The sequence below is a fragment of the Equus quagga genome, chromosome 1, assembly GCF_021613505.1.
Source record: "Equus quagga isolate Etosha38 chromosome 1, UCLA_HA_Equagga_1.0, whole genome shotgun sequence".
In the NCBI taxonomy this organism is placed as follows: domain Eukaryota; kingdom Metazoa; phylum Chordata; class Mammalia; order Perissodactyla; family Equidae; genus Equus; species Equus quagga.
In genome coordinates, this window is record NC_060267.1 from 63,479,435 (window position 1) to 63,493,382 (window position 13,948).

The window sequence follows — 13,948 nt, forward strand, 5'->3', positions numbered from 1 at the left end:
GACTAAATAACAAGGTTTTATTTGTTTTCTTGTTGGCTGGGCTTCCACCAATTGCACGTTTCTCTCTGTGCTGACACGCAACAGGACAGCAGGCGAGAAGGGGCACTCCTCGTGAGGCTGAGGCGAGACCTGCTTTCAAACCGACTGTCCCGGGTCAACTGGGGGACCCTGGCAAGGTCAGTTACCATCCATGTGCCACGGTCACCGCATTGGCAGGAAGGGAACTGTAAGGCTGACTCTCAGGGTTATGATGAAGGAGACGAGGCAACTCACAGGAGCGGCCGGCACCCCCGGCGCTCGGTCTGTAATGATCACCAGAAGAAAACTGAGCAGCGTTTTATGCCAACAAGCAAAATCCAAGCGAGAAGAAAATTCACCATTATTTAATATATGTTTGGCAAACAAAAATCCTCCAAAGAATCAAGTGCCTGCTTGGAAATAACCATCAAATAATAATAAAAAGAAGAATCTGACGGTGAGGAACAGGGAAATCCGCTCTTGCAGGGCTGCAACGGTGGCACCTGGTCTCCCACCGAAGGATAGAGGGCCCCTGCAAAGGATGGGGGCACGGCGGCACTCTGCCCCAGCAGCCTGGAGGGTGGACAAGGTCTCCCTAAAGAGGACAATGGCCGTGCCCGGGTCTGTGAGCCCTAGTGAGGCGGCTCCGATAGAAGCTGGAGACCTGGGCGGACCTGACACGGACAGGTGCTGGCTCACCCCTGGGGCGGGGCCCTGGAGAGGGCACCCTGGGTGGCAGGAGGATGTGGTCTCTGCCTCAGGAGGGAGACTGAAGACAAGCGAACGGGCTTTCTGCTCTCTCCCACCACCGGCGATGCTGCTGATTTCCCGCTGTCGTCCCCCAGCTGTGGCGAATCACTGTCTGTCTACAGGGACTGGTTTCTCAGCCAAGGGGCGGGACTTTCAGGCCAGGTCCGACCCCCTCCTAGGCTGCATGTTATGGAGGAGCAGGGGCCCCTCAGGCCAGCGGGCAGCCTGGCAAGTCCCCCAGAAATACCCAGGGAGCACTCCCCCAGGGGAGGTGACTCTGTGCATCTCCCTGAGGGAGGAGATTCACATGCCTGGCCGACCCTGCAGAAGAATTTGGTACCGACTCTATCAGGCAAAGCGCCGGGTCTCCCTCCACGCTGAACAGGGACTGGCTAATAAGACGTGGTTATCTCGCTGGGAACGACACGGACAGAGGGCGTGGAGAGGGCTGCACACCTTCAGTCTGGGCTGCAGATCTTCCCAGGAAGGCTCCCAGGCCTCTACGAGGCGCTGACTTGGTGGCAGAGGTCAGCAGAGATGTCCAGCGTCTGGCCCAGGCTGGTCCCGCAGGCAGTGTCTTCGGGCAGCTTCAAGGCAAGAGCAGACTGGAGGGGTTCCTGCCTCCTGGATCAGCTCCTGTGGTTCGGCTGCAAGGCCTTTCTCTTCTCTCTGCCCACCTTGCTGGGATCCCGTCCCAGTGACAAGCACCCAGAGGCCAGACGCAGCTGGAGGGTGGGGATCCCCACCCACCCTTGCTTCCTCAGGGCTCCCACGCCAACAGGGCCGTCGAAGCTGCTGCTCCCTCTGGCTGGAGGCTGTTCTGGCCTGGCTCCCCTAGCCGCAGCTACACTGGGGCAAGTGGGAGGCGGGAGCAGATGGGGAGCCCAGGGGACAATGACAGAGAGAGGATTTCAAACGGGCAACTGGAGGTTCCTCACATCTCCCCAGCTCCACACCGTGTGAAAGGGGATTTCTTACCTCCACTGATCCTCAGCTCCTTGGTTAGTGCTATTCCCTTGCAACCAAAAAGGAAACTGAGGCTCAAGGAGAGGAAGAAATGGGCCCCCATTGCCCGTTAAGAAGTGGCTGAGCCAAAGACCAGCGCTGGGGCTGACTCCAGACTCAGTGCTCTTTCCAGGGAGCAGACTCTTTCCACACATTCAAAGGCAAGGAATAAAAATTGAAAAAGCAGGTGTCTGACCCCCGCTGGTGATATTCAGTTGACAAATGTTACATGTCCCCTGCCTTCACCCAGGCTGCCCCACCTGGGGTGCCCTTTCTCATCACCCCTGCGAGCTGTGCCAACCCCCTTTCAGACCCGGTTCAAGCTCTGGTCTCTCCTACGGGCCTGTCCAGGCCGAACCAGAGCCGACGTGGGCGACGTCCTCGGAGCCATGCCCCCAGCACGCCCTCACTACAAGCCTCCCCACAGCGCCAGTGTGTTTATCCACATGCTTGTCTCCTCTGAGATGCTGTGGGTTCCCTGAGGCTGACATGGCGCTTCTTCCTCTCGACCCACGGCCCAGGCGGGGCAGGCACAGGGCAGACGCTCAGCCACCGCTCAGAGAAACGGAAGAAGGAAAAGCAAACACTCTCCCTGTAAACAGGCCGGCCTGGCGCTGGAGCCCTGAGGCAGGAGCCTCCCCTGGCCGTGCGGGCCGGGTCCAACACCAGCACACGCCAGGCAGGCAACGCCCACGACCCTGCAGGAGACCCCAGGATGGAGAGACCTCTGAGGGACCCCCTTACCTCCATGTCCCACCATCCAGCAGGCCACCTCTGCAGAGAGCCACTGGGGAGACCCCTGCCCCAGCTGAAGCCCTTGGGCGCCCCTCACCCCACTCCCAGGGGCCATGAGGCCTCATGGCTGCCGCTGTCCCAGTCAAAGCAGGGTTCTCCTGACAGTGTCCCGGGATGCCCCGTCTGGCGAGAGTGCCGTGCAGCAGCGTTCTACGATGAGACGTGTGGGAAGGCTCCAGCCACACAGCCCCTCTGAAGTGGCCGCACACTGGCACACTAAAGGCTCTGAGATGTCCTGCTGCAGACAGTCACGTACCTGGCCTTAACCCAGTGTCTGCCAAACCCGTTAGACCACAGAGCCTCACCCCACTTTCACACACACCCCCCCTTTATTTTTCCATTTGAAAACCTACTAACATCCTGCGGAAGTGGGGTTCCAAAGAACACACCTTGGGAAACACTGGTGAAGGTCACTGGGCACGGGACACACTGTGGAGGGGAACTGCCTCCTGGTGGCAGGCTGCAGCCACACGTGGGGTGAGAAGGGTCACCAGGAATGGGGTGATCATGGCCCAGAAAGGGAGCCAGGGCTATCGCCAGCCAGCACATGAACTGCCCGGGAGAAAAAGCCTAGAACGATCTGAGTCCAGTGAAAAGACGAGAGGCACCGTCCTGAGCCTGCTTTCCCATCTGCAAGATGGACCAAGGAGCCCTGCTCCACTGCGGCCTCAGACCAGATGGCAGGGGGGCCTGCGTTTACGGGGAGCTGAGCCCCAGCACAGCCCCTGTGGATCGTGGGTGCTCCCTCAGACCTACCCGAGTGGATGAACACAGGGTTTATGAAAAGAACAGGACGACAGCCCACAGCAGGCACAAAACCTCAAGCACAGAACTCGGGGGCTGTGTATTTCAGGGCAAACAACTCTAGGCCGATCAATAACCCTGGAGACATGGGTACGTTAAAACAGCGAGAATGCCTGGGGCTCCGGGCTCCAGGAGCCCACGGGAGTCAGAGGAAAAGGGACGGGCTCTGGAGGCCCCAGATGCGTCCTGGGCCAGCTCCGCTCCTCTCGGGCTGTGCAACTGGCACACGGCTTCACTCCTCCACGTCCGTCCCCCGACCCGCAGGGTGAGGCTAAGCTGTGCCAGCCTCCAGGGTGGGGGGCAGGACGGCTGACACTGAGGTCAAGCTGCCGCACACAGCAGGTGCCCAACGACCCTCCCGAGAGAAGCCCAGGACACGAGGAACGCTTATCAAGACGTCTATCAGTGACGGCTAAAATAAAACCTCTGCTCTCCAGTCATGAGGAGAGACCTTCTACAGGTGGGACGGCGGGGATGAAGAGAGAATAGCACCCCTTGGATGGACAGGTGGAGGGAGACCACGACGGGGCTCTGGGCAACGCGGCTGCCCCGCCTCACAGCTGGAGGCCGGGGCTGGGTGTGAACTCTGAGCTGAGTCCAGAGCGCACGCTCTTTCCACTGCACACCTGCCCCTCGAGGCTGGCTGTCCACTCAGGCTTCTCTTGCCTGCAGACGTCTCAAGGGCGGGAACCAGCTCTGGCTCGTCTCTGAACCCCAGCACACGGCGGAAATGCAGCAAATGTGGGCCGGATGAACCGCTTGCTTGAAAACATTGCAGAAAGCCTCTGGATTTTAAAAGTCAGAGCTCATCCAATATAATATGACACAGTAGAAAACTACACAGGCCGATTCCCTTCTGAGGAACACAGCATTAACGGGGCCTAGGAGAAACTCCAAATCCTCTGCTTCTTTGCCTTGAAAATGTGAGCACTGAAGTCCTTCCACAACGTAATAGATTAGGTCTTCTGCTCTCCCTTAAAGAGCAGAAAGCCCTACAGTGATATGGGGGCGGCAGCGTGGGGTTATCAGAGCATCATCCAGCCTGAACCCCCATCTGGCAGATGACGAAACTGACGGCCAGAAAGATCACACAGTGGGCCTCATCTTTTTTCCTATATAAAAGGCTGCCTTTGCAATAAAGAAAAACGCACTTGACATACACATCCTGACACCTGCCGTATGTTGTGCACGGCAGGGGCAGTGACATGTTAGAGCAGAGTGATACACAGAGCAGTGAGGGCCTCCGGCGGCTGGAAGGGTCAGCTCTGTGTAGCGAGTCCAGAAAGGCTTCATCTGACAGGTGACTTGCACCGTGACGGACAAGGTAGCAGTTTGAAGGGAAGATGTGACAGGGAAGGCCAGTCTTCCACCGAAATATGTGCTACCCCATGGAAGTTTAGAGTGGCTGCTGGGAAGCCTACCTGAACAGAGACTACACTTCCCAGACTCCTTTGCATCCAGGTGAGGCCATGTGACTACCAGTGGCCAATGGACTGTGTGCACGCGGAGAAAATGAAATGTGAGCAGTTAAGAGCAGGCAGTTAAGGAGTGGCTGGGCCTTCTCCGCCATCCCTTTCCCCTCCTGCCAGCCAGAAGCAAAGCCTGAGGCCTCCGGGACGGCAGGGCCACAAGATGAAAGGAGCTGGGTCCCCGGATCCCTGTTGAAACCACCCACCAAGCGGGAGCAGCCTGACTGGGCCTCAGGTGAGACTGTCTTGCTTGTTGGAGTTTGTCACAGCAACAAGCACCACCGACTCCAGCAGGGGAGGGAGGGCCGGGCGTCCCAGGCAGAGGGAACAACGTGACAAGGCACGGTGGTGTGACAGAGCAAGGTGTGTCTCAGGCACCTGGGAGAGCTGGCGGTGGCTGGAGCACGGGTTGTGCACGGCAGCACTGGGGTCCAGAGACCACAGGAAGGAGGATCAAGCACAGGGATTGTTTCCAGGGGCCCTGGTGTTGCTGGCGCTGCTCTCAAAGGAAGAATGGAAGTTGTGGATAGTTTCCTGCAAAATCTGTCTCTCGCGTCCCTGTGGAGGAAAGTGAAAACAGACCCAGAAAGTCTTGTTAAATCGTTTAACCATTAATGCAATTGACACAGTGTTGGTAATGCTCAACTCATACTTGAAAAACCCAAAGGTGTCTGGGGGAAAATAAATTACTTAATTGAAAGAGTACCGAGTTTAATAAAAGCACACTGAGTCAGAATCTCCCCCAGCACCCACATCGCAGCATCTCAGGGCTGGGGAGGCCCCCAAGATGCAGAGGGACGAGAACAGACACAGGGCCCAGGGAACGGGACTGACTTGTCCTGGGTCGCATGGCCTGGAGGGAGGTCCCCATCCCTGCCTTGCTCTGTTTCGTTCCAGCCCTCGGATTTCCAGGGAATTCAGTGGGAGCTGAACTTTCCGCTACAGAGCGTGAGTCTGAAGAGTTTTTACTCCCCCTTGCCCCAAAGATGGCAGGTTCCTCTTTTCAGTGATTCACTTCTCACTCCATCCCAGCAACGTCCCCCCAGCAGCCCCTACACACAAGTTTTGAGATGGGAAAAGAGGAAGAATGTGGATACTTCTTTAGGCTCAGAGAACATTTCACTGAATACCTGGCCGAGAGTCAGCAAAGTAGGTTAAGAACAGAGATTGGAGTCAAACGGCCCGGGTTCAAAACCCATCTCTCCCATTTACTAGCTGGGTGACCGTGAGCAAGATACTTCACCTCTCTGGATCTCGGTTTCCTCATCTGTGAAGTGGCGATAATAACAGTAGCTCAGATGGTTGCTGCTGACATCAGACCCCGTGTGGACAGCGGGAGGCCGGCAGGCCCTGCCCTCAGTGGGGAGCCGTGTGTATTAAACATATAGTTTAAAAACCAACAAGTAAATGTGGTCAAAACGTTAAGCAAATTAAGATGAATAATCTCTGGCAGATTGTTCTCTGCTACAACTGAAAAGAAAAAAAAGACTCCACTGAATGAGCCTAGACTTCAAGATTTTTCTTATTCCATGGACTCCCCACATCCCTGAGGGGCCCTTTCCAGACCCCCAAGCAGACACCTAACGCTTTCGAGGCCTCCTAGGCACCTGACAGGGCCGGAGTCGTCTCCCTTCACATCAATCCTTCCAGGTCATTTTAAATAAGCTGGAAAAATGCCATCAGTATTCCATCAACACAAACCTAAAGGCTGCAGGGCAGAGCACACAGCATTGGCTGTGGGGTCAGAGGACCCTGCGGCCCTACGCTACCACTCGCTCTACCCAGGCACGACCCCCTGCTGCCGAGTTTCCCCATCTGTAAAATGGGGATAATGTCCCCTGCCGGGCCTGGGACGAGGCTCAGCCTGAGATAATGAACGGGGTGACACTGTGCCCACTGCAGAGGGCTGCAACACAAACAGAAGGGACGACAGCCGTGTCTTTATTAAACAGCACCTTGGTCTTAACTGCCTGAGCAATGAGGTCAGGGCGAGACAGGGCTCCAGCACCCTCTCCTCCTCACCCTCAGAGGGAGCCAGGGGTGATGAAATCCATGACGGCCCCCTCCATCCACCACGCACTGACGATCACGATGGCAACTGCCCTTCAAAGATCCCGAATTTCAAAGGACCTGCCTGATCGCTCACAAAACGAAAAAGCAAATGGCCTTTAAATACAGAAAAAAAGTGTTCCGTCTATCTAGTAGTTAAAGGAATGCAAATTAAAATAAGGCATTTTTGGCCTATCAAATTAATAAAAATTAAAAACCACACTGACAGTGCTCAGTGCTGGCCAGAGTGGAGTGACACTGGAACCCACACACCCACAGCTGGTGGGGACGGCCACCGACTCTTTGGAAAGTAATTCAGGAAGAAGTACCATATATCCTGATTTAGCATCTTTGACTCCATAATTCCACTTTTAGACATCTATTCTGAGGATATGATTAGAAAGCCTTATACACAAAGCTACCCACAACAGCACTATCTATAGAAAGTATAGATAGCTACAAATCCAATGAGAAGGGATTAAAAAAAATAATTTTGGTACATCCATGCAAATTTATTAAAAAGTTCTTAATGACATGGGTAACTGCATATATTTAATGTTAAACAAAGACAGCAGAATGTAAAATTATAGATGCAAATTTATGTCAGCCACATAAAACAACCTTTGGCACAAAACACGGCAGAGTGATCTTCCCAAATGTGAACAGCGTTGGCCTCTGGCGGTTGGGTCGTGATTTCTTTAAAAATCCTTTTCACCTTTTTGGTACTGTGCCAATTTAGTAAAACAAATATGCACTGCTTTGATAATCACAAAAAGTGGGAATGAAAGAAGCAATGGCTTTGGACCAACTGCAGGTGAAACTCAGATCATCATTTCTGGTTAAGCTTCTCCAGTACATAACCTGTTTGAAACTAGCCAACGGACAAGCAGACCTGAGTACGGATCACAGCTCGAATACTGGGGTTGCAGGGCTGGCAGGCTGCAGGTCCACAGTGCTTTGCTGATTTTTTTCTGGCTGAGCCAGGTGTTCGGTTAATATTCATCTAAAAAGGAAATTTTAGGCTAAAATGTTCAAACTTTCTTCGATTGTGTAAGAAATACATTTTACATCACAACCCTGTTACATGTAAACACAAAACGACTGAAACAAATTTTACCTTCCTACCTGCAAGGAATGTTCATATTTTCTACTCTACTCTTTTTTTTGTTAAATGCTGCTCATGACCCACTGAATTGATTCCAGAACCCTCCAGCTAGACCACAGCTAGAAAGACACTGGGGGGAGGAGCGCCAGCCCCGCTCTCACGCATCCTGGTCCGGGTTCTCAAACACGCACGGAGCATTGGAGCAGTGCCGGCCGTGGGTCCTCTCCCGGCCCAGGCCGGGTTGAGAAAGAAGCAGGAAGAACGCCATAAGGGGAAGCTGGGGCCCTGCAGCAATCAAGAAAGAGACAGAAGGCTCTGAAGTCGGGTCAGGCAGGTCCAGTTCAGAACAGCTGAGGCCCCGGGTGTCCCAAGGCCATCGTAAGGGCTCGTGGATGCCACGCTCAGTCTGAGGACTCCTATGTTTTTTTTTGAGGGGGATTAGCCCTGAGCTAACTACTGCCAGTCCTCCTCTTTTTGCTGAGGAAGACTGGCCCTGAGCTACCATCCGTGCCCATCTTCCTCTACTTTATATGTGGGATGCCTACCACAGCATAGCTTGCCAAGCGGTGCCATGTCCGCATACAGGATCCGAACTGGCGAACCCCAGGCTGCCGAAGTGGAACGTTTGCACTTAACCACTGTGCCACTGGGCCAGCCCCCTGAGGACGACCTTGCTCTTCCCAAGAACCAGCATGCAGTTGCAATGGTGACATCGGGGAGTGAAGACAAACTTGCTTTTGTAACAGTAAACTTCTCCCAGTCACCTCTTGGCTCTAAGACGCTCTGACACCCAGTCCTCGCTTGTCTGGCACTGTGCAGAGTAACAGGGCCTCTCTCCAGCGATGAGCTCAGGGGGCTCCTTCCCCCTGCACCTACTTCCACGTGGAATCGCCTGACTTTGCAGAGTGGATACTGCCCATGGGAAGGACACGGCCGGGATCAAGCAGTCCCCTCGCTCTGGCATGTCAGAAGCCCCTGGGTCTTCTGGCTGGGAGCTGGTCAGCTGGGGCCCCCGAGGAAGGCCACAGTTATGGACTGAACGTTTGTGTCCCCCCAAAGCTCGTATGTTGAAACCCTACCCCACAACATGACGGTGCTGGGAGGTGAACAGGCTCAGGTGAGGTCATGAGGGCAGGGCTCCCACGACGGGGTCAGTACCCCTGTAAGAGGAGAGAGGAGAGAGCTCGCCTCTCTGTGCTCTGCCGCGTGAGGGTGCAGCGAGAAGCTGGCCGTCCGCCACTCGGAAGAGGACCCGCACCAGAACCGAGCACGCCGGCACCTGCCCTCGGACGCCCAGCCTCCAGACTGTGAGGAATGAACGTCCGCTGTTTCCAGGCCACCCAGTCTTCGGTGCTTTGTATGCTGCCCGAACCAGGACCCCCACCAACAGCCGTCGCTCCAGCTGACCTCAGTGGGGCCCTGTCTAGCAGAGGATGCAAAGTGTTCCAGAAACAGGGAGGAGGGGGCCAACGAATTTGAGAGAAAACTAAAGGAAGTTCCAGTCTGCACAGACTTTAACAAAAATGTCTTCCTTCGGAGTGGGCTCGAGATGTCACATCGTCCACTCTGATGACGACATTTAAGTCTCCTAAGATTTGCAAGCCAGCCCCACTCTAAGTCAGGAGCTCTCACAACACACACACCTCTCCTTCATGTCTGCTTATGGGCTACGCTGAGGCAGGACAGCAGAGTGGTCAGGACACAGACTGTGGGTTCCACTCTGGGCTCCACACTTACTGGCTGTCTGATCTTAGGCAAATTCCTCAATGTCTCTGTGCCTGTTTCTCACCTACAAACTGGAGCTGACTCAGCGGCCTCCGTGACGGTTTGATGAATGACTAGATGTGACATGCTCAGGGCAGTGCTGGCACAGGGGGATTCTCAGTGCTCCCACACACACAGCGCCTGGGGCCCGGCACAGAGGCAAGTGCTGTTTCTCATGAATAAATCAGTGCTCCACACTCTGGTGCTTGGCGCAGGTGATCCCACCCCACCCCTGAGCCCCCTTGGGCTTCAGTTTCCTGGGTGAGCCCTTCCTCCCAAGCCGAGACCTCCAGCAGCCTCCATGCCGGCCGCACCCACCTCCCTGCCTCACGGCAAAGGGTGGAGCAGAAACGGGCTGGCCTGGGGTCAGGGGTCGCTGCCCAGTTCTGGGCTCAGCTTGTCTCTCTCCGCAGGGAGGCAGCCCAGGGCCCTGGAAGGGGCGCCATGTTTAGGAACAGGCCACCGAGAGAGGGCAAGGAACAAACAACAAATGTAAAGACTTGAGGGAGACGCCCAGCCCTGCCAACACCTGAAGGATGCTAACTAAGCGACTGAAGGGCCAGCTCGCAGCCTCCAGACAGGGAAATAACGATGCCAGCAACAAACCACCACCCCGTCCCGGCAGGCTGGGAGGGGCCGGGTGCAGCCAGGGGCCCCCAACTCTGCTCCCGCTCCAGCTGCACAGGGCAGCACGGGGACCAGCCCCCGGATTAACAGGAAATGTACGGGAAGGGGTCTGTGAAGGATAAAGCGCCACATGAATACTTGTCTGCCTCTGGCGCAACAGGTCTGTGCGGCATTTCTGTGCCTACTCGGCCGCGTATGGAAAGAACCATCAACTCAGCCACGCTCTCTGACGGGACCCCGTATGGTGGGACACAGCAACTACAGAGAAGGAGGCCGAGCTGTCTGTGTCGGCACCATTTACAACAGCAAAACCCCAGAGCCAGCGCCGTGGTCCACGAAGCGGGGGCTGTCAGGCAAGGCATGGAAAGCAACAGGCAGGCAGGGGGTCTACGCTGCTGTGGAACGAGGCACAGAAAAGCCCGCCCACATTAGGGAGGAAAGCAGAAGGCAAAGGAGGGTGAGCAGCCCAGTGGCGACTACCAACCACTGTCTGCAGAGGGAGGGGCGACCGGCTCCTCGTGTTTGGTCTGCTTGTTTGCTTCTGCAAACGTGTGCCTTTGTGGGAGTGGGGGGCACTGCTAACCTTTAGCCTTAAAGCTGATGAAACAGAAATTTAACACTCGACAGAAATGCAGATGCCAACAACAACAGTGACTGACGGACGTGTGTGTGCCAGGCGCTCTGCGAAGCATTTTAGTCTGCAACAACCCCATCACCCATACTCTGCAGACGAGGAAAGAGAGGCTCAGAGAGGTATGTGACTTGCTCGGGGTTACGCAGCAAGTAAGTGGAGGAGCTGGGATTCAAACCCAGGTCAGCCTGACGCCAGGGCTCGTCTTAACCAAAGGCCCTGCTTCCACCATGCTCCGGAGGGCAATACCCAGCCCTGTGGGTTAAAGTTACTGGAAGGAATATTTTAGCCGAATCTAAGGAGAAACAGTCTTATACAAAGAGAGGTCTGGAAAATGAACAGGCCACAGTGGGAGGTAGTGAGCGCCTGGTTATGAGAAGTGTGCAAGTGGGGCCAGACTCTGCTAGATATGCTGGAGGTGAACTTGCAGCATGAAGGTCCTTGGGAACACTGAGGGCCTAAGATCCTATTGAAGCTCTCAGTCGTGTGAAACAGGGGGAAAAAAAAGGAGAACAATACCTTGCCCGCATTCAGTTCAGAAATGGCTGCCAGAATCTGCTGCCTGGATCCATCTGTCTTAATACCCAGCTCCTTCAGGTCGCCATCGGTGAGCGTCAGGAACGCCTCCATGTCCACCTGGGAAGAGAGGGGACTTGCCACCATCTGCTCGACGCCACACCTCTCTCTTCCCAACCACAATAAAAACATCATGCTTATGAGCTATTAGCGCTTATTAGTAAGGAATTAATTATGATTTACTACTTTCAATCCCTGACTTTAGGCTGAAAGTTTAGTCGAAAATATCATTAAGAACTAACTCTCCGCAGCCCTAGCCCTGGGATTTTCAGGACACGTGCATTTCAGAAGGACCCTGACAGTGAAACAAGGGACAGTCTCCAAGACAGGGATCCGGGAGGCTGGGGTCCTGCTGTTACAAAGTCAATGCCAATGCGGCTGCACTTTCAACATCAGCTCCTGCCCAGAACATGTGGGTATACAGCGGTACTCACCATGCTTCCCCCCAGAGGACAAGAGAGATGCAGACTGTGGGAAGATAGAGTGAGAAAATAAACAAGCAGAAGCAGCAAGGAAAGAAGGGCCACAGAGAACCGAGGCAGAAAGGGGCTGAGAACAAGGGTGTCACAAAGCCCCGCAATCCTGGAACTCTTCGGGGAAAATCCTAATGTTTCTGCATTCCTGCCTGTGCAGGATGAAACTTCCCCCATCTTTCCTTCTCTCTTGTAATAGTCACTTTACTTTCCTGGATTAAAAAAACATCTTGAGCCAGGTTTGAGTGCGCGGGGAAGGAAGGCTCTGCTCCCTAACCCAACGCCAGGCTCCCTCTGTGGGGCAGGCATCTCTGACAACAAGCTGCTGGCATCCCTCTGGGATGCTGAGGGCTGAACGAACTGGGGATGTGCTTCTTGATGGAAACCACCGGCCCCGCCGGACACTCCCCTGTTCCTAGTATCCCAGACCCTCAGCGCAGACCCACACCCGGCTCCCTAGAGGGCACAGAACACATAACAAAGCAGGCAGCCATCAGCAAACAGGAAAGATTTTTCGATGACGAGAAAACTCACTGCTGAAGTTTAAAAGGCTGAGGAGGCAGGCAGGGCTGACCGGGCAGGGCAGAAAAGCGAACCGAGGGGAAGCCACTGCACCCCCGTCTGGCTCCTGAACCCACAGCCCACTCCTCAATGGCATCTCAAGCTTTTTGGGGACAACAAGTGCTTCTCGTGATTGCTGCTGTAATTACGACAGCCGTCCTGGACCAGACTGGGTACCAGAACGTCCTACACGAGCGATCACACCTGGTGCTTGGGGACCACAGAGGAGTTTTATCTGGCCCAAACGGTAAATGTTTTAACAGCTTATTGAGATATGTCACCTACCACAAAATTCACCCATTTAAAGTGTGAAATTCAATGATTTTTAGTACTTTCAGAGTTGTGCAACTGTCACCACACTCGATTTTAGAATATTTTCATTGCCCTAAAAAGCAAACTCACACCCATTGGCGATCAATCCCATTCTCTCCTCCTCGCCTGCCTGGCAGCCACTCGTCTCCTCCTGTCTCTGGGTCTGCCTCTCCTGGACACTGCACGTCAAGGCATCACACCACATGTGGCCTTTGTGACCGGCTTCTTTCACCTGGCATAATGTTCTCGAGGTCCATCCCTGTCGTAGTGCGGATCGGTGCTTCACCCCTTTTCATGGCCACATTATAACCCGTCGTACAGAGAGAACATGTTTCATTTACCCATCATCAGCTGATGGACATGTGTGTTGCTTCTACTATGAATAACGCTGCTATGAACATCTGCCTACAGCTTTTGTCTGGACACGTTCTTGTTTCTCTGGGTTGACACCCAGGAGCGGGACTGCTGGGTCCCACGGTGACTCTATGTTTAAAATTTTGAGAAACTGCCTAACTGCAGAACACTAATTTTTTAAACGTGGTTGTGAGTGCTCTTAAGAAAACAGGAACTCTCTCAGACGAACACACTCTATATCCAGACACAACGCAGACTCATTAGGGTTTGCTTTTGACCCGATCTAAACCTAAAAAGGCTGCCAGTCAACGTCCTTCAACTAAAGCGAGCGCAGGACAGACAACAAACCTCACTAGAGAGAGCAGTGCTCAAGCACACACAGTGCGCGGCCACAAACAAGCCAGCAAGGCCCCAGGATTTCACTGGTGCAAACCGACCCAGATGTGCCGAACACGGATTCTCTTTGCTCAGCCGCCTCAGTGAGAAAGAGCCATCCAGGCTTCAGAGGGAAAACCGACATATTTAGGCAATTTTTTTTACAGTAAGATTTAAGTTGACAGCCAGAAAGAACATCCTTACCTCTTGCTCCTCAAAAATGGGCTGGTATTTCTCAAGTGATAATTTCTTAAGGATTCCAGTCAGTTCATCTTCAGGA

The 13,948-nt window shown here is 54.2% G+C and overlaps 1 protein-coding gene across 1 annotated transcript in view; it reads right to left on the reverse strand.

The window, feature by feature from the left end:
• Positions 1–367: 367 nt before the first annotated feature.
• The window catches only part of ANKS6 (ankyrin repeat and sterile alpha motif domain containing 6), a 59,732-nt gene continuing 46,151 nt past the window's right edge, over positions 368–13,948 (reverse strand). The window contains exons 13-15 of the mRNA XM_046672905.1: positions 13,873–13,940; positions 11,537–11,653; positions 368–5,399 (exon numbers count right to left, since the gene is read on the reverse strand). Coding sequence (XP_046528861.1) covers positions 5,295–5,399; positions 11,537–11,653; positions 13,873–13,940 — 290 coding nt within the window. The 3' untranslated portion in view covers positions 368–5,294. The remainder of the gene's footprint in view (positions 5,400–11,536; positions 11,654–13,872; positions 13,941–13,948) is intronic.